The 26,296-nt window shown below is 40.2% G+C and overlaps 1 protein-coding gene across 2 annotated transcripts in view; it reads left to right on the top strand.

Annotated features, from left to right (window-relative positions):
* DLG5 (discs large MAGUK scaffold protein 5) overlaps positions 1-26,296 on the top strand; it is a 120,394-nt gene that overhangs the window by 28,277 nt on the left and 65,821 nt on the right. For both annotated transcript variants that reach the window (XM_080403208.1, XM_080403209.1), the window contains one exon: positions 24,187-24,255. In XM_080403208.1, the coding sequence (XP_080259334.1) occupies positions 24,187-24,255 (69 nt within the window). The remainder of the gene's footprint in view (positions 1-24,186; positions 24,256-26,296) is intronic.

Raw genomic sequence — 26,296 nt, 5'->3', positions numbered from 1 at the left:
GAGGAAGTCCTAAAGACCTTCCTTAAAGAGCATCACTTAAAAGGTTCAGTTCAGTTTAACAAGGTGCATAAGCGTATGCTCCTCTTCAGCAAGAGAACACTTCCTCTCTTAGGTTTTAGAATGGTATTGGTGCTTGCATGGGCTAAGGTGATTAAGTACAACCCTAATGTTGTTAAACCCATGCCCGAGTTCCTGATACGATAATTTGCAAACAGAATTTGCTTTCTCATAGTGTTGGTTGCATTGCAGTTTGTTTGGCAGCGTTTGGAAGTTAAATGCTCTAATTTGGTGCTTCCTTGGCTCCTGCTGAAAATCCTATGCGAGAATGATCTTACCTGTTAAAGAAGATGCTGGACTTAAGGAAAGCAAAAAATTATTTTTTCAAACCTCAGTGTTTCTGTATTTTTATTTGAAACTTTGTATTAAACACCTGAATCATGGGATAATAATTTTTTATGTTCCCTTAAAAGTTAGGAAAATGAAGTTGCTTTTTACCCAAGATGTAAAGTAGATTTGGAAAATATGAAAATACACAGGTTTGTGTACTAATTGTTAGCATTAACTACTTTGTTTTCCTATTTGTTTTTTTTTTTAAAATGCCGTTCATAACACCCAAGTTCCCATGCGTTTCACTGTTCGGTAGCAATCTACACAAGGTCTGTGTTTTGCCACAGAAGGAAAGTAAAGCCAAGTAACTGTGATGTTCAGGGTGTTTCACAGCTGGGCGGAGGTGGTCGCTGTGGCCCCCTGGTACGGGACAGTGCGAAGACCTGCCCTAAGACTCTGGCTTAGTTACGTGGCCATTCAGAGTAGTTGACTCCAGCTAAGCTCTGATTAGTGAGTGACCTTTAGCCTTGCTGGAGCCATGCTAGGTAGTGAAGAAGAAAGAAATCTGGTCTGATTTTTTACTACTGGATCATCTAAGAACATTTTTCTCTTTTTTTGATTAAAAGACTGGTATGGTATAGAGAGATCTTGGCCCTATTTGTCCTTGCTCTGGGTCTGATTTTAATAGTTTTGCACGCACATTTGGAACTGGTGGTTAAAAGGGGGGCAGTCTTGGGGGGCAGTCTTACCAAGAGAGGGAATAGTCCTTCTGGGGCAGCACCGTGGGATTTGAGCTGATGAGAAGGGCAGTGCCGTGTGGTGTTGACACTGGCAGCATCTTTAACAGAGAAGAAAGCACTACTGCGTTTTGTTGTAAGGAGGTTTGTCTTGAATTGTTGTTTAGAGCATCAGTACCAATCTGAGCAGCTTTACTTTATGCTGATTATACTTTCTGAAGGAAATGGTGGTACTTGATAGCTGAAGCTTGAGTGTCTTTGGCAATAGGGTGTGATGTTTGTCTTTGCTAATTACTTCACAGCTGCTCACCCCTGTCCTCAGCATCTCAGTTAACCTGGTTACCTGAACCTTTCAGAGAAAGAACCATGGTATCGATCCTTGACAAACTAAAATTATGTTATATGTATGTTAAAGCTACTTAACTAATCTTTTAAATTTTGCATTAAGCTTTATACAGGAAAAAGGAAGCAGTGTTGCAGTTATTTCCCTAGACTTGGGGGGAGCCTGAAAGCTAGTCTCGTAAAGAAGCAGACACTACTACTTAGGAAAGGGGTTCTACTGCAGTACAAAAAATCATCTGTGAGCAACCTCTGAGAACTTGGCAACTCGACACCAAGACATCCTAATTGTCTGCTCAGGTCAGAGCCAGCCTTTGATGTCCCGCAGACCACGGTGGGGTACTGGGCCAACTGGTTCAGCTGCCGCCCTGGTGCTGGGCTGGAACAAGAGCCCTTTGTTGGGCGCCGGGCTGGTTGCGGTGCTTAAGGACCAGGGGACCTGCCTCCTGTTGACTTGTACTTCAGTAAAGTGTGCCGTATGGGGTATGTTTACTCGTATGTTTCCACGAGTAGCACAAAGTCCAGGGGATACCTACAGCATGCTTGGTTTGGGCTGTGAAGGCATCTGCTCTGTGCTGTACGTGCAGCTTGTAGTGCCTGAGGAACGGCAGTGTTTCCTGGGTGGGTTGGCAGGCTCACACCTCAATCGGTGTGCTTGTAGGTATTCTGCTTACGTTTTAGCTTATACCAGTGATGTTTCTTGTAAAAACTTCATTGGTTTGGTTGTTTGTTGTTGTTATTGTTTTTTCTTCTTTTTTAACTACTGCTTTTCAGCAACTCTTGGACAAAGACTTCTACTCATTTATACCTAAAACTAATTTTAGGATGCCTTGTCCCAGACCTGTGTGAATAAATGTCCTGGTATCAAGAATAACATTTTAAACAGAAAAATGTTAATATATGCGCACTGTCTTATGATTCCAAGGATTTGGAAAACCCATAATTTGGGTTGTTGCAGAGATGTTGCTTTATAAGAATATTGCCATGCCAGGAAGCATATGAAGTAGTTTGAAACTCTATCTAAACTGATTTGCATGCAAAACATGAATTCATGTTGCATTTATTCAGACATGGCTCCCAGGATTATTGGTGTTGATTTTATATCTTCTTGCCACTTTAATATAAATACATTCTGCAGCTTGACTAATAGAGTACCAGTAATACTTGGTTGTTCAGTGTAGATAACTATAATTTCTTTAGCCACCCCCACCCCAGTATTAAGTTATATTTTTAAATCACAGAGAGTAACCTAAATAGTTTGTTTGATGTATATATATGCGTAGAAGAGATGTTGGTTAACATACAGTCCTTGGAAAAGTATTATGGCTGCTTCTAATAACACTTCCCTTGTGCTTTTTGGGGGTAGTTTGTTATAGTGATTTTTTTTTTTTTTAAGCTTGCATTAACTCAGGCTTAAGGCTTATTTCATTTTATGAGCACTTGCTTGCTGGTCTCGCTCATCCTAAAAGCAGGGCTGAAGACTGCAACAAATACCTAATTGCTTTAACATAATAAAAATAATGAAGATCAGATGTTGTGTAGGCAGCACAAGAAACCAGGTGATAGTGACTGTGGTTATTAAGGAAACTTGTCTGGCTTTGATCAGGAACCTGTTTGTGGAACACAGTCTCGATGAGGAAGACAATAGCAACGTGATAATGACAAAGCTTGCTGGGTTGGGAGGACTTGGGAGCAGCATATATGAGATACACAGTCTGTAAGATCGCCCTGTGATCTTCGGAGTTGAGATGGAAGATGAGTTGGAAGAGGGGAGAAGCAGAAATGCATGACTGTAAAGCTGCACTGAAAGGTACTGGAAAGTTGAGCGGTTGCATTGGTGCTGAGTAGCTTTGTGGGCTCTTGGTCGACTGTTCTTCTGGCTTTCTGCTTGGTTTTGGAAAGGAAATGGAAAAAGGATGTGAAAAATTTGGAGTAATGTTTCTGTTTGCCTCTTATAATTCCTTTATGCTACTCTTCTCTCATTCTGAGAGATTTGATTATGGCATTGATCAGCATCTTGAACAGCGGATTGATGTGTTTCAGCCACTTTGCAGTAGTTTGGCTGTAAAATACAGAAAGTTGCAGTTGACAAGCAAAAACTAATTGGAATATATTGCCAAAATTCCTTTAAAGAAGGAAAAACATTTTTACTGGCAAACCAAACAGTCTGATGTCCAATCCAGCCATTCCCTTTTATGGTTCCTGGTAGGAATCTTGCAGCGTAAAGTGGTGAAACAGTCTGAGACCAAAACCAGGGTTTTCTGGTGGTTTGATTGTGGCAGTGTCATAACCCACTTCCTTCTTGCAGGGTTCAGTAGCATGGGAAGCTCTTCAGCTCAAATCCCAACCGCATGGGCTTCCTGTGGGTGTTTGGAGACCAATTAAAAGCCACACATGGGGGAAGGGAGTTCTTTTTCCTTCAAAGAAAAGTTTTTGGGTTTTTTTCATTCCCCACCCCAGGATACATGTGTTATAGCCATATATGTGCTGTGGAGTAATTTCTTCTTGGGCCATGTTACCTTCTTAGCTTTGGGCAGAACCTGCGTATCTTTTCATGCCTTATGTTGGTTCCCACACAGTCAGCTTTTGTAGAGGCAAACTGTTAAATGGTTTCTGGTAACAGATTGGCAATAGATAAAACAGCTTGGGGAAAAATGTCAAGAATATCAGTGGTCTGCATGTGTCTCGTACCAAAAATGTAGTTTGGTAGAGAGAGGTCCTTTTAAATGTGATGTTGAAGTTCTGGATGTGCAAGTGCGATGTATCAATTGATACCTTTCTCGGTTAAAATCGTGTGCAGAGGATGTAGTCTTACAAGCAGCTGAGAGTGAAAAACCAGGGCATTACAAACCTGGCTTCTGACAACTGGGGCTTTCTACAAGTGGCTTCTATGTAAAGGGAGGTTGTGCTAGTCTCCATCCTCAGACATAGTGTTTTCATTCTTGTAACTCCCCCAATTTTTTTCATTCTTGGTTTTAAAGATCTTCCTTGCAGAATTTTTCCTGGAAATCTCATGGGAGGGTTTGTATTGGTGGTTTGTAACAAAGTCTTGAGTTTGCAGCTGTGGAATCAAATGGGTTTTATATACAATATATCTATTACATATATAATACATACATATCTATATATAGCCTATATTTTGGATGGAGCGAGGGACATAGCTTTTTCCTGTAGAAGTTAATTTATTGTCACAATGTTGGTTCTGCACAGTGTGCCTCGAATAGGGCATGGCTGAAAGTGTGGATGTTGAAGCTTGCCAGGCTGTCCTGCACCACCATAAGTGGGGCTGCAGTTCGGAGCTGTTGATTTTTATGAAACTCGTGTTCATAATCGAGCTTATTTAAAAAAATTCTTCTAATGAGAGAAAAGTGAGTTGTATAGCTGATACTGAAACATTTTCCAGAGCCTTTTTGTACCTACGCATACGGGTTGTTAGGCACCTCTGTCATGTATACTGCTGCAAAACATTCAGACAAAGGAGAGTATTTTTAAGCATTATTTACTGAAGGTGTGAAACCTAAATAATAGCCATTCTCAGTCCTTCTACTTGTGCCATAGTATAGTATTTCAGTAGTGAGAATAGCTTTCAGAATGAACAAATTCAAATAAATCAACATGGTTCTAAGTTTTGAGAAGACAAATAGCCTTTCTTCCTACATAGCAGCTTTGTATTCCACACATAAAAAAGAAGTTGCTAAGGATGAAAAGAAGAGGTAGGTGGTGCGCAGCCGTTGTGTCCTGCTGGGTCTGTGCTGAGATGGTGATATGCCTCCTGCAGGTCTTCCAGAGATCTTCTGGCTATTTTGAGGAGAAATAAGCAGAATGGGGACCACCGTCACCTTTATGTGAAGACTAAGATTTGAAAAGTCAGCAGGTTCTTTTTCAGTCCACAGGCAAATGTAAGGACAGAGTCTCGGGGCAGCGAGAAGAACACTTGCCTTTACTGTTTGTTTCACTGACATGGCACATAAATTAGATGAGACGTGCATCTTATGGGGGGAATAAGCTTTGCTTATGCTATGTTTTGGATTACTGTGTCTGTGGGTTTGTAAGAGATAAAATATTAGAATAGATATTTGTCTTTTGGTGTAGTAAATGGCAATGGGTACCCCCTCGAGGGGCACCGTTTGCTGTCTGAGCAGACATAGGAATATCAAGACAAATGAACATTGACTCCAGCTGTAGCTCAGGTTTCTCCAGGTTCTCAATTTCATCCCGTTTTCCAGCAGTCTAAAAGCACTCTCAAAGCTGCTTATAAATTTTTTGCTACATCCGTTCCTCTGTAGTATTTTTATTCAGACAATAAGCACAATTTTCTAGGCCTGCCTTTTAACATCTGTAGTACTGCTGTATCGGAGCCTCTGTCTTGGTAGCAAAGTGGGTTTTATCGTTCCTGTTTTCTTTTCTATGTCTGTATACGGCCATGCTGACAGCTTTCCTGCCATTCACAGCTAAAGACAGGGCAACAGGACTTGTAGAAATGAAAGTTGTGGTTTATTCTTTAGAACTTAAAAGTTCATGCATCTTATTCCTCTTAAAACATGCTGTTAGAGTTTCAGTGTTGCTTGGCTACACCTGTGGAAGCCATGTGCATGCTAGATTGCAGTTGTAGGCTGTACTATCCAGGATTTTTTTTTTTTTCTTTGAGGTTGCTGAAAGTTGTTGTTTTGGAATGTTTTTTTTAGTGGAAAAAAGCCCATGTGGTAACATTAATTTTTGCTTTTCAAACTGGTGTTTTACTGTCTAGGTTTTAACTTTAGTATGTATTAGCGTAATATCAAAATGCATGGGAAAGATGCCACCCATTTAAGTATTTATTGTGGCTTACATGGCTGTGATTTATTTTCTGGATTTTTCTGGTACTGTACCTGCTGCTTGTGGGTGTGTGAAGGTAAGGGAGCTGTGTTTCGGGCTGAACTGTCATGATGAAACAGGTGGTCACGGTGGCAGGAGAGCTCTTGTGCTGTAGAATGGTCCAGAGTGCACGGCTGGGAAAACCCACTGATCCCTCCTACCCTCCTTCTTTGCACTAATTTCGTGACACTTGAGGCTATCTGTGCTTACATCAACGCGATGTTTTATGGGTATTTCTGATTTCTCAGAGCTTTACCATTTTGAGAGCAGACACGGAGCCACTGTGGGTGATATTACTGTGCTGGCAGTTTCGCAGAAAGCTTTCTGCTTCCCATTAGTTTTGGGGAAAATGCCCAGTAATTTAACAGTTCTTAAGATTGATTTCTATGTTTTTTCTTGTTCAATATTGCTGGTTAAATCTTCGGGCTGTCTAAAACCATCAGTTATTTTCTTCATTTTCATTGTTTGTGGGAAGAACAATAGGTGTATAGTGTACAATGAATGGACTTGCTGTGTTCTAACAGAAATTTTCACCTGAAACTTTAAAACCAGTAATAATGCTTTCAGTCACCACTAGACACGTATTGGTGTTCTTCTAAATGTAGGCTGCTGCATTTGGCTTAAGATACTGGTGATCTTGCAACTAGAGGTGTTTGGAATAGGTTTTTGAAGTTTATAGTTTTGGGAAGTTGAGCCTGAACCTAGTCTTGCTGCTGTGTATCAGCAGTGACACTTTATTTTTTAATATACTTTTATTTTTAAGAAGTTAATCCAGCCACTTTTATTGTCCTGTTGCAATTCTTAGAACAGAAAAATGTTGCCATTTTTTCCAAATGGCATCTGTTTTAACTCATAACGCAAAAACCACCTTGAATCAAATAAGTGTTCCACCTGTCTTACTATGTGTTGCCACTTACTATCATTTCAGACTTCTGTTTTTCCACTCTATGAACATAAGTTCTTCAGATACAGTATTATATTTAAAAAGAAAAGAAAGAAGAATGTGCAAGTGGTTTCCTTCCCTCATTTCTTGGAAAGTAGAAAGTATAGGCATGATCTCTAGTTTTGAAAATAGAATACTATTTTTCAGGGTAGGAAACATTAGTTAGTAATATTGATGATATGATGGATGTTTTTGGAAGATTATGTGTGTTTGGAGCCAAGGGCCGTGGCAGGGTCTTTCTGGTCCTATAAAAATTGGTCTCTCTGCTTTCAGAACACAGCTTTTCTTTCTCTTCTCAAAAAATACTAGTCATGTAAGGTCTCCCCTTCCCCACAGCAATGAAAATGCTTACTTTTTTCTTGCTAAGGCAGACAAAAATTGGGAAGGAGGAATATTAAAGAGGTTGCCTTCAGTAAGAAGATAAGCAATGTCTCCAAAAGCAGATGCCAGATGATGGTGAAGAGCTGGGCCTGGCTCTGTTTCTGTGCAGATAGGAAGCACCTCCACTTAGGAGGGATGAAAATTGTACAGGGCCAGCAGGTTCCTTAAGGGCTCTGATTTCTACTTAGTGGGGGAACATAAAGGAGCATGGTTGCCTCTTTCCATTGTATTCCAGCATCCTAATGGACCAGGAATAACTTTGCTGATGCTGCCTGGATTTCCTTATCCTGTTTCTACTAGTTCTGCTGGTTGTTTTTTTTCCCCTATCTGATGGGAGAGGAATGGTTCATAAGCTCCATTGTACTTCTGAAAACACAAAGCAAATTCCAGTGCCTCTCTACATGTGCCAGTAAAACATGATGGCCCAGTTGTTTGATCTATAGTCTTTCTGTCTGAATGTTTATCTTCAGCATTTCTTTGAAATATTGAGTCATCTGTTCTCTTTAGCTGCCTGTTATCACTGCTGCTTATTTGTTGGATATTGCTTTTATTTGTATCTGATGTTAACTCGTGTAGGTGATAAATGTGCAGTTACGTGTGTGTGGGAGAAAACATCGCAAGTCCAAATCTGCCAACGTTATTGCTGATGAATTCTGAACCTTGCTGGCCAGAGGGCACATACTTGCCGTGCAGGCACGAATCACTAGGGGATCTTTTAATCTGTGCAAATATTCTCCCTTTTTATGGCAAGCTGAGGAACCAGGGAGATACATTTTAAAACCATGTAAGTCGTGGCTAGAATACTCTCATCTTGAAAACAAGGTGATGCTGATCTACACTCTCCAAATGTGTGATGATTAATAGTGGTTAGTATTTGTGCTTTTATGGAATGTTCACAGGGGTTCAGCCTAAAAGTAGCAGAAGGGAACTAAGTGCTGTAACTAGGCAGGATGCTTTCTTTATCCTGTTTAATAAAACGTACCTCCCTAATACAGGCTTCCGGTACAGAGATGTTGTGTACCTATCCAAAGGGCCGTGGTTGTTCAGGTATATTTTTCAAAACTTTCCTGGTGCCTCCCCTTTCTATGTTAAAATTGCTTCTGGATGGCATCACCAGAAAGCCCCTGAGGCTGTGCTTTTTGATGGGGAAACTTCTGATCTTTTTAAAATGAACGATGTTCCAGTTCTTGGATTCAACTTGAGCTCAGTTGTGAATTGTAAAGCTTGTCCTGTATGCCTGGGAGGATGCTTCTGCTCAATTTATCTTGGATAGTTGCAAAGACTGAACAATCAGCTCCTGTGTGTGGAGCTGGTGGCAAATCACCAGCTTCATTTTCTGGTGAAGTGGTTGGTTAGCGCAGGGAGTTTGCCTAGGCAGGGCAGAGACGTTAGCAACTCTGCCAGTTTACACTCTTTTGTTTTTTTGTTGGGTTTTTTGGTTTTGTTTTTTTTTTTGTTCTTTCCTCCTGATAGTCTACCCGAAGGTAGCAACTTTATTGTATGATTTGTTACGTTGTAGGACTTTGATGTTTGTACTTGTTTATAGTGCAGTGGCAACTCTAGTTAGATGGGTGGAGAGGGTTTGTGGGGGGTTTTGCTTGTTGGTTTTACCAACACTTGCCTGTTGAGTCCCTTCCCTCTGATAATTTGCCTAGGGAGTGGAGAAAGGCATAGTTTGTGAAACTGAAAAATAAATGAATACGACCAACCTGCAAACTTGCCCCTATCAGGATACATTACTGGATACATACAGAGAATGTGCTAAAAATAAGAGTACTCTTTGGATTAAATCTGACTGGTTTATGCCATTGTCCTCATACAGAGTATAGTAGCATGTAGGATACCTGCCTTGGCCCTTGATGAAAAAAGTCTGGACCTATCTGAAAGTCTATAAAGAATAAAATATTTCCTCTGGTTAGAAACAAGTTTTCATTTTTTGTTTCCAGGGTTCTCTATAGCAGCTTGGACTTCTTTTCCCTTCCCACCCCCCACCCCCTCTTTGTTTTTTTTTAATTTCCATTCTTTGCATTATTTATTCTTTTTTAATTTGAAGCACAGATTTCATAAATATTTCTGGAAGGTTTTCTGCATTTCAAGTAAAACAGAATCAGCATAAGCATCACTAATTATAAGGCAAATGTAGCCCTTCAAGTGGAAAGTTGCAGGATGTGTTTTCCCAGTAGGATAAAATGTAGCACAGGAAGGGAAAGCCATGATTTAAAGAGCTACTTGCTATCAACCTTCTTTTCAGTTGAAGAATTTAAGTTTTCTCTCAAGTTTTCCACTGGTGTTATTTATGAAAGAAAAAGAGATAGCTATATGCTTTCATACAAATTAAAACCCTTTTGGGATTTGTTGCATTGTGGATTTTGAAATGTGAACCACTTTCTAATGGATCAAAACTAATATTCACACTTGTTTCTGACAAATCTTTTAATTTACTCAAAATGTCAATTTTTGGAAGATATTACCCGACCAGAGAGAAGAAATAGTATTTCCCTTGAGGAACTTGTGGTTTACAGCACAATTAGAAAAGACAGAACTGTTGAGTTGAGCTCCGATTTTCTATTTGCTTTTACATACTTCAGTTGACACAATTAAACTTCTTTTTTAAACCATGTATTCCTAACATTAAAATCCAGCAGCATCATCAGAACAGATGGATGTGGAAAAACTGTAATTGAATGTAACGTAGTTGTTTGTAATGTTAATATTTTGAATATTCTTGATTTATCAAATTGAAATACAGAATAAAAATACTTTTGTAACAACAGGAGACGATGCAGTACTATGCGAGAATAAATTAAAGAAATGGTGAAAATGTCCTGTAAAAACGAGTTGCAGTGTGAAAGTTTGCTATAGATCATGACAGGGTAGGCTTTAACCTAAACAGTGATTCATCTCAACCTATGTTCATATAGTCATTTCCTAAGCTGTTTCGTATTATGGACTAGTTGAATTTGGTCTTTATTGTACTGTGTTTCAAACATTTGGTGGTTAATGGGTACAGTAGCATGCTAATTCATCTCAATTTGGGTCTTCTGGAGGTTTTTTGAGGGGGGAAGCCGATTCTTACTAATAGGAATTGCAGGATTTTGGTTATGATTTAATTGGTTCTTAACTGTATGTCACTGTTTCATACTGAAAGCAGTGTGCATGTGAGGAAAACAATGAAAACAATGGATGTCTCTTTTTCTCTGTGTGTGTGTGGGGGGGGTTTCATTAAACCCACTGCAGTTCTTCTCACGCTGTTTCTGTCCCCTGCGCACCCTTGACCTCACTGCTGCTCTTATGGCTACTGCTGAAATGGGAAACAACATAAAACACTTGATCCTGATGGCAGCTGCTCGCAGTGGCATCGTCTCCTTTAGGAATATCCCCAGTATCTTCAGAACCTGTTCAAGGAGGAAGATGTAAAGAAGCTGGTTCACTGAAGGCTCAGAGTGGAGATGAGGTGTCAAAGTCTGCCATTAAGCCTCCACAACAAAGCCTATTTCAAGGCTGCCTGTGAAGGCACGATTGCTGCTGCCTGTTCTGTTGCTGATATGCAAACAGTAAAATGTGGATGTTTATACGGTTAAATGAAGAGGTTGTAAAGTGTTACGCAGTCTATCTGCTACTGCAGACCACCTGGCGTGCTTATTTAAGGCACGTCTGTGCTGGCAGCAGTAGCTGAACCTGAATGTTAAAGCTGTCCTCAGTCAACCTCCACACCTGACAAGTGGTGCTGATGGGGAGGCAGCATCCTCATCTGCTCCTGTACTCCGAGGGATGGAGGTGAGGGAGGGTTGAGGGGAAACCACAGCTCTGTGAGGGGCAGGTGACTTTCCAAGCAGGACAGGTCATGACTCGGTTGTTGGCTCAGCGCCTGCTCTTGAGTGGAAGGCAGGTCTCTCCCCACAACAGCTCTGCCTTGTGCTGTCCAGGATGCCATCTTCTGCTTCTTCAGTGCTGTAGTCTTGTTTGCTTTTGTCTTCTCTCCCATCACTGTCTTAGTGGACTAGGGGCATTGTATTTGCATTTGGAGTAGCGTGCTGGACATCGAGTGCATTCGACGGATTTGTAGCCTGTGCTTCTTTGCAGACTCCAGGGGGTCTGCTGTGCTCCACTAAGCTTAGTGTGTCCTGTCATGTAACGCTGATGCTGCCGCTTCCTGCTAAGAGTGGCATTTCAGTCTTGTCACATCTTCAGTGCAGTAAACTTTAAAACTTCTTTCCGGAGTTGATGGAGCTGATAGCATTTGCCTGCCTGTATCACAGGCGTTATTTCCTCTCCTTACGGTTGATTTACAGTGAATATTTGGCTTATAAAAATCCTCCCATTACTAAGATCCACCTGGCTGTCACTAGAACCTCAAGTTCCTGGTTATTTGTATGCTCGCTGCAGCTGCTTGCTTGGTACCCCAGACATATTGGCTTAAAAAGTCATAGCTAGCCCATTTTTAAGTCATTAGCCACTCTGTGACATGCTGGAGCCACAGCAGTTGCTTTTTCTGTAAATAATACTCAAAAAGGCTAAAAAGCCTTGTTGATACCCTTGCTGTGTAGGAAAAATACTCTCTAGACTCTAAAATTGATTTCGTCTCCAAACAGGGCCTGTCATCAAGGGAATTATCTGAAAGATGAAGTCGGACGGAGCCCCAAGGATAGCTGTGTTGAAGCAAACTCCTTCAGCTCTGCCAAGCACCGTGTTGCCTTGCAGGGCTGCCTCGCTGCTCTGGCCTCAGCAGAGGCTGAGGACACGGTCTCCACCTTGCCCTGCCGTGACCATCAGGGGAGGAAAAGTAGCAGCGCTCATGCCTTGCAGAGGAGAGGCAAAAAGGGGGAGAGAGGAATGCGTGCCATAATTGCTTCCAGATGAATTCCTTTTTTTTTTTTTTTTTTTCTTCTCCCATCATTCTCTGCTCTTAGTTCCCAGGTAGAGTGAGCACTTGTATGCATGAACACCCCGGTACGTGGGGGAAGATGGCTTTTTGTTGTATTTAGTCACACGCTGCTTTTGCCATTAGGAAGCTTAAGCAACATTTCTCTGCGTTACTCTTTGTGTGTGTCAGGGAGAGGTTTGCTCACACGCACGCTGGCGGTGCTGGCGGCGGAGGTTATCAGCCTGTTGCTGCCATCATCACAGCTGAAGGTTACCTCTGGTGAGGGATGAAACGTTCCTGTGGGTGGTGCAGCCGTAACCAGAAGAGGCATGAAGTTTTCCCCTGGGGATTTCTGCAACAAATGATTTTTTGTGAATAGCTCATATGCAATAGACCTCTGTGATAATCGCTCAGTGCAGCAGAGCACTTGATGACATACTGAATGGTATTGTTTAAATGAGGGTGTAGGTGCCATTTCTTTTTTGTATCTGCGTGTTTGTCTTCTGAAAAAGTATAGTCTATGGTCCAGTCATTTATTGGTATCAGTACCTCCTCCACCCGCTCTTCTGAGGTCGTATCAGTGCTTGGCACTTTGAGAAGTTATCTGATTAAGTGATTACCTTTGTGAAAACTTGTACCTTTCTGGAAAGATCCTGTATAGATGCACACAGAATGTTTGCTCCAATTTGTCCAGTTTTAGAGAAGGGTCTCTGTCACTTTGCCATGGATTCAACATTTCTTCTGTCTGCAGCACTTGCTGCATGCTAGTAGCATCCATGCAGTTCTGATGACCTTCCTGTAATTGCAGATGTCCTGAAGAGGACTTAGGCCTGAAGTCTATAGGTAACAGGCAAATACTGAGCAGAGCCTTGTACTCTGTGCCTACAGAATAAATATATATGTGTTTATATGTAATTACTGCTAGCAACAGGGTTTCCCGCTCTACAGCACTAGGAGGGGAACAAAAAAAAGCTGTATGTTTTCTTCTTCCTTGCTTTTGCTTTCTTAAATGAAGTAGTGTGTTGCGGAAAAAAAAGAAACTTGTCAAGGAGACAAGAAATCTTAGATTAAATGATTTAGCTTAGATGTATCTGCTCTATTACCATTTCAAGTAACAATTGCTGTAAACAGAAAGGCAGAAGAAGCTTGGAAGAGCCCTCTTCTGTGTGAAAGTGCTTGTAGGTTTTTTCATTGTAACAACACAACAAAGTTGAATTTAAAGTGCTTCTCTGACATACCTTAATAAAACACCATCTTGGGACGCTTTATTCTGTTGTTTTTCTTGAAGGGGGGATACTTAGAGGCTGAATATTGAAGCACGCTATGAAGAGCAGTATCAGGAGAACTCATTTTTCAGGGCTTAGCTGGGGAGCATGCATCTCCTTTCAAGGTTGAAAGGAGTTTCCTTGAGCATTATGCCAGGTTTCATACAGAGTAACAGAAACAGTTTAATACAGAGGCGCATGGTTTGAAAAAGTCAAATGTCATAATGCCACTTCATCTTCAAAGGAGGTGTGTTGAATATTGGCTCCCACAAAGTCTGAATGTGGGTGATTGTGTTCGTACATCTCTGGCGATCCTATTGAGCGGTAGAGCTGAGCTAGTTTGTGAGTTGTAGAGAAATAGGGGATTCAGGCTAGACATAACAGGCTCGTAAGTTTTCCTAATTGTTGTTATTTATAACATTTAATATGGAGAACAGCATATAAGGAGATGCCGTGTAACCACAGCTGCTTCAATCTGATGCTGGTTTAGTTCTTGGAGGGTAACAGGAGCCGCTCTTTGAGAAGAGTGTTCCAGCTGCTCTGTTCTGTTTCTGGTTGCAAGTTTGGTCCTTGTTGATGTGCTAGGGCTGTAGAAATTGGAAGGATTTTCAGAGAAGTTAGCTTTACAAAATTAAGCTGTACATAGGCAAATTAAGTTTAGATAAGGTGGATAGTATGCGGAGAGGGAAAAAAAAGGCCTTTGGACTTTGATGTTACTTCTCTGCTTGGAATCACAAAGGGCTGGCCTAAACATGGCCTTTTTTTCTTTTTTTTTTCCTGAGCTGTAAATAGAATAACCCCTTGGTGTGATCGTGGTCATGTTTGTGTTAGGTGCTTTCTTCCCTGTGTGCCTAATTCTCCTGCTGTGCAGAAGTAAGCTAGAACTATGTTAAATCCCTTTGTCCTTGTTTAAAAATCTCTGCGGAAGAGGAAAGCGATGTGGCTTTAACTGTGCCTTTATCATTGAAGCAGATCAGTTCTTATATTTAGCCTGTGTTTAGGGATGGGTGTAGGTACATGTGTGTTCTTGATGACTTGTCCTAAAAAACCAGTTTGAACCATAATTCTTGTTAGTTATGGGCGAAGCTTGGATTAGAAAAAAGCTCAGGTTAGGCACGTGATGGACGCGCTCATCACCCACGCTTCTGCAGAGGGAATGCCCCATCGCAAGCTACAGTGTGTTAATGAAAGGGCTGGATGTGTTAAGAGGCTAGTCTTGAAGAATTAGTGCTTGGTTTCCTTGTTACCTGGTAGATCTCTAGTCTCTTGAGTTGGTGTCTGGAGGTTTAAATACCTGTAGTTACTTTTGCCTTTCTGTTTTTGGTTTGGTTTTTTGGGTTTTTTTGTTTTTTTTTTTTTTTATGGCATGGCCTCTTTACAAACGTAATTAGGTAGTTACTTTGATTTAATTCCAAAATTTCAATTAAATTTTAAATATAGCATTTAGTTGCAGAGTTAATAATACTATTCTTAAATTTTATTTTGTCATTCATATTACCTGACTGACCGATTATTTGATGAAATAACGTGCTACAAAGTTCTGTGTATGTCTGTGCAAACTCAGTGAAGTTCAAATCTCTTAATTGTCACCATTGCGAATTTAGTAAGGCATCTGTTGCTGATTGAGAATGCATTTGTAGGGGTGTAGTATCTACCATCTTCATCCCGCAACAGTTCCTTCCTTTTGACTGCATAGCGTGTGGGTATTTTCTGAACATAATTTCCTTTCACTTAAATCTTCTAGGATCCGTTGCAAATGGTGGACAGCATCATCCTCCAGAAATCTCAGTCAAGACTACTTGCAAAGCTTTTGGAATATAGCTTGATGTAAAGAATTGCCTCCAGATACAGAAATAATTTTGCAAAGCGAGCATTCCCTGAAAGGAATGCTGCATAACAAAACGGGCAACCAACCAGTCTTTCTTCAAACTTTTAAGAACTGGTTAGTATGCTAGGAAAAATAGGTGTGGATATATTGTTATCTGGGGTTAAAAGGAGCTAGCAAGGAGATTTGAATGCGTTCAGGGATACTATTTCTGTCAAAGTTCAATGAAAGGGAAGAACAGTCTGAGCTGTCTGTTCCCAGCCCAAATTATGACATGTGACATGGTCCATCATCTCTCTATTCCTTTTTCCTCCAGAATAAGAATGGATGCATAATATTTCCTTATTCTTAAGAGTTGTGACTCAACTCAGTGATACTGCTAACAAGTTTCGTACCCCAGCATTAAATGGGATTGGGGTGGACTTTTCCGGATGACTTGTCGTATTTCCCAATTCACCTGCTTTTTCTGCAGTTGTAGTGAGCAATGGCACCCTTCAGTCACGGCCTAGGAGGAGTCCAGATTGCGTCTCAGCTTCGTTGGTGTCTGGAGCTGCCCAGCTGGCTGTTCACGTACCATGCGATTAGAGCCCGAAGAGCTCTAGTAGTCAGTATCAGGTTCAGCAGGTCTGGAGTGTGAGTTCTGTGGACAGAGACCATTTGTAGCAGAGCAACATACTTGGGACACTTCCTCCACTTTGCACAATTCCTTTACTTCGTCGTTGTCAAGGTGCCTTAACTCTCATCTGCCGTATACTTGTCAATGAAACTCAGAAAATGGACCAGGACGACGGAGCAGTGGCCTTGAAAATGACATTTTCTAAATGTCTGAGAGATGAAAGCCGATCATGATCTAGATACAGAGCAGATGAGAAACTTTTTTAGAAATAGGCAGCTCTGAGTTACCACAATCTATTCGGACAGTGTAGAGGAATAGGCAGCTGGGACCAAATGGGACCAGGCTGGGTGTAAGAGTGGGCAGAACGGGGATGTGCTTTGACCACTGATACAGAGAAGAGCAAAGGGGAGTCTGCAGATGCTCCGTGGGTGAGGTAGATGGTACCAGTGGAACAGCGGTGGATTTTCCTGGAATAGGTTAACTGGCATTGTTAAAGCGGGTATACTAAAAATAATTCATAAAACTGATTTTGGTACTTGATAAGGTAGTCAGCTCTTATAATACCACATCATGTTGGTCGAAAAGAAGACGGCACTGCTGCTTTGGTAATAATGGAAGGACCACCTGTACAATCCACCTGAGCTGAAATAAATGACAATTTGTTTCACCTACCTGCATTGCAGTTTTACTAAGACTTGGCTTTAAATGCAGGTTTTTTCTATCATTACTAAATGCTGAGGTTAAAGAATCTGGAGCCAGTTATTCTTTTTTGGCCTTTTGAATGTCAGCCTAAAAAAATATGCATTTCTTTTGTAAGAAAGTTAGCAGTGAAGGGAGTGCATGCAGCTCTACAAACTGTAAGTTGTTCTTTTGCCGGAATCTGAATAATGTAGGTTTGCATGCTGATATTTTCGCAGTAGCTAGCTATGTTGCTGTTAGCCTTAAAATATCTGTTGAAAAATCATAACCCATCTCGCTGCACTACCTAATGGAAATTCAGGGCTGTAAGAGGAGGGCAATGGCCATTTGCTGTTGCAGTTCTTCTTAGCTGAAATGGAGTGTTGGAGACAAATGACTTGTCAACACAAAATGCACTCACTAACACGGTTAAAAGCCATCCCAGTCAAAAAGCAAGAAGACAAAGGTTAAAGCAGTTGTTTCTGGTTTTCTGAACCTGAATTGCTGCAGGACTTTTTGAATAAACAATAGCAGCAGCGGTTATGATTACATCTTTGGTCCAACTGCTCCAGCAGATATAATTTATCACTTCTGATGTGGTTTCACAGAGTGCAAGAGATGAAATTAGTTGTTTTATAAATTGCAAAGAAAGAAATGGAAGATTGGAAGGTAGCAAGGGACATGATTTCTAGCTGACTTGATATACTTAGGTGTGGTTTTGTTTGTTTTTTAAGGAGTCATAAGCTTTTGTAGCTCTTGGCTTCCATTTACCAGCTGGTAATAGCTGCTGTCCTGCTAATAAAACTTCCTGGTAGCTTGGCTCCTCTGTCCCACCTCTTTAAGGCTTTATTAGGCAAAATGGCTTGAATGCTGTCAGCTGAAGCACTGTCATCTTATGTGTTTTGTGAATCAAGCTGTGCAAATTCAGATCTGTTAAGACTTGTAATCTTTTCTGTGCTTCTTTATGTCAAAAGAGGATGATTTGACCCACTGCTCACAATGCAGAAATGAGAACAAGTAACGCTAATGAAGTATGTGGACAGCAGCGGATGTATCCTAATGGTAAAGTAATGTAGTGGTAACGAACTACCTCATTGTCTTGCCTCTCAGCCTTTCCTCTTATTTTCTCACTGCCACTCTTCTGCTTTTGTTTTATGGAAGGCATCAACATCTGCTTCCTTTAATAATTCACAATGCAGTGAGATGCACCACCAGTAGTCCAGTGACATGAGATTTCTGAAATCTTAAAGATAGGTTGGAAATTCTTTTCAGCATAGATCACTGTATTGCTTCCTGGCTAAAGAAAAAAAAATACCTCTAAGAGAGGGTGCACTTAGGAATACATGTTTAGAAATGTCAGTCTGTGGGTTTATACTACTATGAAGTGTTTTGAACAGATGCTGCTAAGAAAACAGGAATTTTACAGATATTTGTGTAGCGTTGTTTTTAACAGCTGAAGGTCAAATGCTGTACTTGACTGTGACTGACAGCTAGGACGTGAAGCATCTGAACTCAGGGCTTCTTTACTGATGTCTCTGGCCTCCAGCAGGTTACTTAAGTTTTCTGAATCTAAACCTACACAGAAATTGTCATATTAAATCAGAATCAGCCTGACTTGTTATTCTGTCACCAGTGCTGGTTTTCACTGTGTTTCAGAGGAAGGTGCCAAAGTCCTTGTTTATGTGTGAAGTTTCTGTCCTCAACAAGAGTTTATCACAAGTTTAATCGCTTGGAATTGAATGATGGCTTAAGCACTAAAATGTCTATCTTTTCTAAACCCACACATTTAATATTAATATCTTGATATTTCTTAAACAGGTTGTTGTACAATGTTTTCTCCATTGTAAAAGGAAAATGAACTTTTTGACCCTGTCTCTGTGAAGGTGTTCCACACTGAGGCATCTGGGAAGTAAAAATTGTGAATTTTTAGCTGCTTAATTATTTAAAAATCTGTTTAATGTTCATTTAGTTTTCATGGTGTTCTAAAATTAAGAAGATTTTATGCCAGAGGGCACAGCATGAAGGACCTGTAGGTGTGCAGAATAATTAACAGCCATGTTTAAAAGCAGATGGGGGAAGAGATGTGACCTCTACCACCATTTTTCCTTTACTGTCAAGTTTGTACCTTTGTTCTTGGAGATACTCCTATCTTTAAAGGTAAATGGCTATGGAACATCTGAAATAAGTATGACATGGATGGAAGAAAATACCCCATTGAAGGGTTTGTGTGAGGTCAGAATTTAGTATCTGAATGTCACACAACTTGCAAGAAATGACTGTGTCTTGCTCTTTGTGACAAACCTGGCTGCACAGGCTGCCAAGAGAAGGATAGCGTCAGAGACAGAGCATGGCACATCATGGGATCTTAAGCTCCTTGGGCAGTTTTGTTCGTTGTGAAGGCAATGGGAACGTTGTCATCTGGGTCGCTTCCAGTTCTAATCAAACTTTTTCGCTCCCCCACAGCAAGTAGGAGTCCTGCCAGAGTCATTTGGGTTTGCTGCACGGAGATGTGGATAAACAAATGTTTGTCACACTGCCCTCTCATCTGGTGCGTTGGACCTCCATCAGAAAAATCATTTGCTGACAAGGAGTTGAATCAGCTGGCAGTCGCTGTGCTCGGAAGGGAGGTGGGAGGAAGAGCAGATTTTAATTAACAATGGAAATTTGCAGCAGGGGAGCATGGAGGGGTGTTTAATGTCATCCTTAAAAGCAGAGGTGTAGCAAAGAAATTTGTGCCGGCGAAGCGCTCCTCCTAGGCTCAGCCCTTGTGAGTTAAGTGTTCCTAGTTAAGACAGCATGCTTGATTTAGGAGTCAGCCGTACTGCAGATCTGAACGCGATCCTTCAAGAGGGGTGACGTGCCCAGAGCTGGGCAGCTAAGACCAGAGCACTCCCCATCTTGGGGATGAAACACCTAATGCTCCTTGAATTCAACCCTGGTTCTTCACCCACTCAAACAGGTTCAGTATACCTGCCTCTCCAGCCCTGTGCTGGAGGTGTGTATCTGAGGGAGTAATTAGTCTTATTCCTACGCAGTCATTTAGTTAATATAGCATGTTTTGGAAGATGAAATAGCCTTCTTTCAGATAGATACAGTTCTGTAAATATTTGAAAGCAAAATATAAGTTTTGAAAAAAATATTAATGGATTGAAAGCATCTGTGTGATGAATTCTAGAAAGCTGAGTCCCTGTGTCTTCTTTTGCCACTGCAGTCCCCTGGAATGCGCTGTGCTGTAGAGCCACCAGCAGAGCCTGCCTGCGTGCACGTATTTGTACAGAGGAGGAGAAGGTGCTACACAGCCGTGGCAATCCTGATGTTCAGCCTACAATGAAATTTGAACACAGCGTGTTTTTTCTCAGAAAATAATTAGCATTTAGTCTTAGAAGATATTATACTTGATCCTGTGTGCTGCTTTCTGGCAGAAGGTACCAAGTGCAAGCTTCTTTTGGAGGCTTTACTTTGCGATTAGCTGGCTTGGTTTTTTTGGTCTCTCCTTGAAGTACAGGTGATGCCCGGTATTACGTGGTGCTTCACAGTTCAAAGGTTAGAAAGACAAATGAGAGAAATGTTCTAATTTTGTGCTAACAATTTGATTCTAGCATTTGAGATTTGGCATTGCTGACGAGGAACTTGCTTGGTTAGACAGCTGGTGTCTTGTTAGGACATGTAACTCTTCCCTGTCACCGTCTTCCTTAACAAGGAAAACACACATCACCCTTGCCACGTGGACTTTGTGTGAAAGATGGTGGCAAAGTGGAATCCAGTTCTTCTGCTGTCCCTGGAGATGGCTTTCCACATTTAAACTAGTTCCTTTGCTGAACTTGCAAGTTTTTAAGTGGCCTTCCTGTCATCTGACTAACAAAGACCGTAATAAATTAAGGAAATTTGACTTGCTCTAGTTATTGAAAATAGAAGGAAATGGGATTTTTAAGATTCTCAAGTATATACTGTAGCAGTTTCGAAGTCCCTCTGTTCTGCCAAAGCTGTTTAATACAGCCAGGAACTGATCCGAAGCTTAAATCTGGATGACTAAAAAAGAAATGCCCCAAAAGCAAGTCTGCCATGCACAGACAGGATGCTTGTGCTCTTCTTCCTCTCTGTACGAATATGTATCTGTAAAAGACAGGTCACTTTTTTTTTATTATTATCATTAATAAATTAAGTTTGAGTATTTTCTACTGTGTTTATCAAAATTCTGTCATTTCAAGTTGTAATTTTGATCTTAAAGCCTATGTCAGTGATCGTTAGGAGTCAGTGAATTGAAATAAAATGTAGCAGGGACTTTGGCATGCGAGGTGAATACTAGTGGAAAAATATGAAAGACTGAAAGACCAATATTTGGGAAAGTGTGGTGAAAGGCGTGTGAAGCACTTTGAACCTGAAAAAGTAGTCATGGCTTCTTGTTGGGTTCTGTGTTCTGATCTTATTTTTTGTGCAGTTTGACGAGATGGACAGTGAGAAAGTTTTAAGTATTCAAAATTAAGTGGAAAATTGCTTGGCAAGGGCAGGGGGGAAAGGTTTTGCAACAAATTTCTTAAAATACTGTGGTTGTATAGCTCATGAATAAACAGGGTGTTCTAGTGCCTTTGGTTATAAGAAGTAGCTGAGGCTTTTTCCTTGCCTTTTTGCCTGTACCTGAGTTCCTGTTGGGATGATTTTGAGCGTTTTCATTTGTGAGGAGGAATCTCAGAGCACTTTCAGGTACTACTGAGGTGTTTCTGGTTTGATCAAGCGGAATATGTCAAGTACAGTGCTACTTTAGCCCGAATTGAATATGTGGATGTCTGTCAGTTCAGTACCTGAAGATTAATTTTAATACTGGGAAAGCTGTGTAGAATCCTCTGGGTGTTGTTACTGATGCTTACTAATACTGCCTCTGATGACAGAGGTGGCACGTGTTGTGGATAATGGACTCATATCCTGCGTATTTTAAAAGCAAACAAAAGTAAACATACCCACAAACAGCCTTGGGAGCCAGACAAATGCTACTAGATTATTTTTTTATTATTATTTCATTTTGTTGTTGTGGTTGTTAGCAGGGAGGAATTATGAATGGGTCAGATGATTCCTCCCCTCTTCACAATTGTACGTTTCCTTGTGATAACATGCCATGCATACCGGATCTTGCATTGACAAATCTGAGCTGATGTTTTAAGAACGTCGCTAGGGAGAGTCATATGTCTCCATTGATGAAGTCAGCTTCGCAAAACCTTTCAATCTATTCCAGAGAGCAGGATTTAACTCGTTTTAAGTCTTGGCTCTGGCTTTTAACGCAGGAAAAGAAGGTGGAGAGAATCAGTGCTTCTTGAAGACAAATAAAAGCAAGATCAGCTAAGATGAGGAGGTTTTGTGTGTTTTCTTTCTGCACTCTTCAAAAAGAAGCTAAAGCAGCTAACGATCAGTAAAAATTGGTTTAGGTATGGGACTCCTGTGTAATCTTTTAGAGCATCTGGGTGATTTTGCTTTAAGTTGCCGAGTATAATGAAGTGTCACTTCTTGGCACAAGATTTTATTGTGCTTGAGTCCCACGCAGTTTTGATACAATCTTGGTACGTGTTGTCTGTCGTCAAAGATGTCCTACTTTGTTTAATATACTGCTTTTTTCAGCTTCCCTTAAGATTCTAATCCTTTTAGTCCAGACTGCAAGAAATACTGCAAGTCATACAAGTTTAGAATATGCAAAGAGGTTGATTTTAATTAGTGCAGAAATGATTTTGCTTTTAATAAGCTTTAAATGAAATTGGGCCACAGCTTAAATTATTATGTGAAAATGCTTGAAATGGAAGCAAAAATTCACAGCAGATTATTTTTTTTTTTTATGAAGCCGGTGTGTCAGTGACATGCTTGTCATATATTTCATTTAAAAATCAGCACGTAACAAAAAACTTACATCCCGTGCAATCATCTAGAAGGTTTTTTTAACCAGTATATTTTGAATCATTTCTCACAGGGATTTGTCAGGTTAAACAGTCTACTTCAAGACTCAGTTCCTTTTCTGGTACTTCTTTTCTGCCATGTCTGCTAATAAATCCAGAGGATTTGTTTGGAAGGACTTTTTCCTTACGTTCATCTACTTGTTTCAGTTTGCTTTAGCTTAGATATCACTCCTTTTAGCAAACGTAGGAGCCTCACTCTTTGTCAAGATAAACAAACATACCCCAATAAAGTTGGGGTCCGTGTCACTTTTATTAGCTGGAGGTTGGACCCCAAGCGTGTTTGCATTTTTAAATTCACTTTGTTGTTATTGTTCACTTTGTCAGTAAATTTATTTTATCACATCTTGGTTTTCCTTCACCTAACACTGTGGTAGTTCTAGATGTCATGTCTGTAGACAAGAAACAGAGGAGATGAGCAAAAACTAGGCTTTCTTTCTTACTTTGCATCCTGTCCTTTCTTTAATGTATTTCAAAGGTAGATCCATGTGTTTAATCTCGTGCTACTTCTCAGCATTTATTTCTTAATTTCAAAGAGAGTGGGAGAAAGTAATATTGAAACTTAAGGAGGAGGACTGTAGGAAAGGCGGCTCTTGGAAGTGTTGAAACTGTCTTTGAGCTTGGCGGTTGTGAAGACAGGTCTCGCATCCCAGCTAGCGCTGGCAATGGAGCAGATTTCAGATCACTTCTGCACGTAATGACTCCCTGCCTTTACTGCGGGGCGTTTATCCTCTTCGTGAGGGATGGCGGAGCTGTTTAGTCTGTGAGGTTTTGAAGTAGGACCTGTTTTTCTAGTTCTTCTGGTAAGCAAAGTCTAGCATACTGCTAAAACAGCTCAAATAAAGATGCCTCTGTCTATTGATCTATTAATATGTGAAAAAACTTGAGATTGTCGGTAACAGCAGATAGCTCTGTAGGTCCTTGCTTTTAAGGTCAGGTACTGAAAGTTGCAAATGGATGCAAGCATGGTTTGTTTACCAGTGAAATGAAATTTCTAAGTCTGAAGGAAATTTGATGATAAGAATAGAAATCGGTTATATAGCAAAATCGGAGCTAGTACATGTACAAAGATACGAAACTGAAATAACTCTATTGTCACAGGTATCACTCATAATCTTTGTAATGTAGTAGAGGCGAAACTCTATTTGCAGTTTATCTGAAATAACCATTGTATTAGTAAAGTGTGTTGCTGAACTCATTTTTACCATTTTATCCAAAATGATTTCCTACTCAGCACTCAGTGCAATGTTAATTTACAAATTATACTTTTCCTTTTAGCATTTTATGTGTTAGTGATGCGTGTTCTCTCTAATTTAATGTTTGGCATCTTACAGTATCAAGAAATTGTATGTTTAGCTTGGTTTGGGGAAAGGAAATAAAGAGGGGTGGAAAAAGTAATACTGTTTTTATCTTTCTAATTTTAGGATCTACGTACAGTGTGCTGTCCATCATGCCTTCTGATTCTGAAAGCAGCAGTTCTCTGAGTAGCATCGGTGAGTAAAGTATTAATCGAATGACCTGATGAGCGTGTCTTTTGGGAAATGGGAGAACAAGTTTCTATGGTTGCCTTCGGGAAAGGCAGAGGGATTCCAGTCCTAAAATAAAAGAAGTTGAAATATAAAATGTAACCATGCATCTTCATCAGGGAGAAGTTACACACCTTTTGTGTAGTGCAAGATAATCCTTTTCATGGCTGTATGCAGTTGTTGCCAATAAAATTGTTAATTTTGGATACATTAGATGATTTTAACTATGCTTTGAGTTATTTAGTGAAATGGTGCAAAAATGGCAATGTTATACGCATGCATATATGCATATATGTGTGTATATATATATATGCAAATGTGAAAATTGAAATCAGAGTAAAAGACATTGTAGAAACTAAAAATATTATTACCCAAGGTTGTTAGCCTTTTATGCTTTTGGAAGTGGCTGGAAGCTTTAACCCCCCCTTTTTTTTTTCTCCTGCATGCAATGAGCTGCTTCATTTTCTGTTTGTAAAGTAATTGGGAAAGACAAAATAATTAAAAAAAAAGAGGAAGAAGAAATTTGGACAAAACTTCTCTACCAACAAGATGATCTTGGAGTAACTGTACTAGCTGTCAGTTTTCCTGTTCACTTCTGTTGTGAAACCCACGTCAAAGTCATTTGCCTTGGACAGGGAATGTAACCTCTTGCATATTTAAAGTTCCAGTGTTGTGTCAGGCATCTGCAGACTTCCCTGACAGCACCAGGCAAGTCAGTTGGCTGTTGAAGGCTGTGGGCAGGCATCTGTTGCAGTCAGGGCTGAACTTTTAACTCCAGCATGCAGGAACAAGATTTTAGGTTTGACTGAACTATTTGCTGAACATACGGGAGGCTGGGACATGTTAGTTTGATTTTTATCAAGATCATACTTGTGTGGTATTACCTGAAGGAAGGATGTGATTTAATTTGCTGTGAATAAATTGGGGCTGGAAATAGGGAAAAAAAAAAAGTTCCTAACGTTTTAGGGCAACCAGACTCAAAGGAACCTTCCAAAGAAGGAAGTTCTTCTAAGGTGAAATGCTGTAGGTTTATGGAATAATTGGATTAAGTGATGTTTAAGATAGGAGAAGATGCAGGTGGTTCTTTCTAGATGAACAGCTGATGTTTGCTATCATGAAGAAGATTTTTTACTTAAACAGTGACCACTTGCAAGCTACAGAGACATGGCCTCTATCTTGTTTTATTAATTTTCTGCGGCACAGTACCTTACAGAAGTGTGGGATTCCTGTTTCTGAATGCTTATTTAGAATTTGGTATTTTACTTCTAGGACATGCATTGTTCCCATATATGAGTCGGAAGTGAATTCTTCCCAAAGTATGTTTTGTTCATGTTTTAAAATATTGAAATTTATATTGAATCCTGATCTGTGTGTTTTACGTAAGGGGCTGTCCTTGGAAGTGTTTTTCTGCCTTTGGTGTGTGGTGGTGATCAAAGTTATGTCTAACCCCAAAATTAAGTGACCCGCTATTAAACAAAACTTGTGATCTAGTTTTCTCCACAGTTTTGTTTTTTCAAATGATTAAAGTGAGTTAGCTATTTAATATTTAATACATTAACAGCCAGGGGAATTCTTTGTTTGTGGCTGGCATGTTTGTTTTCTAGTCTGATTATAGACTTCTTATTAATGAGTATAATTTTTCCCCCAACCGTTTTCTCTCCCTCACATCTTGTTCTGCAAGAGATAATATTTTTCATGTGGTCTAATATCAATAGCAAAATTTCTTTGCTTAATAAAAAACATATCCTAATAGACATGTTTGCAAGTCATTCGGAAGCCGCAGTCAGATTATTTTAATACTGACCAATTTGTTGAATGACAAACCATCATAACTGAAACTGTTTGCATGCCAGTTCCCTGAAGGCTTTGTGTGACTTCTTTGAATGGAATCCCAGCAAATCCTGAGTTGCTATAGTGTTTCGGGAATTTCACATACATCTTCCCCCATCTCTGTACCCATCTCATTGCAATACATTTTTACAAGGGCAATTCTGTGCAGTGCAAATGC

Source organism: Falco punctatus (genome assembly GCF_963210335.1).
Source record: "Falco punctatus genome assembly, chromosome: 9".
Classification (NCBI taxonomy): Eukaryota; Metazoa; Chordata; class Aves; order Falconiformes; family Falconidae; genus Falco; species Falco punctatus.
Note: the sequence above shows the minus strand (reverse complement) of the source record. Positions and strands in the feature narration are given on the sequence as shown.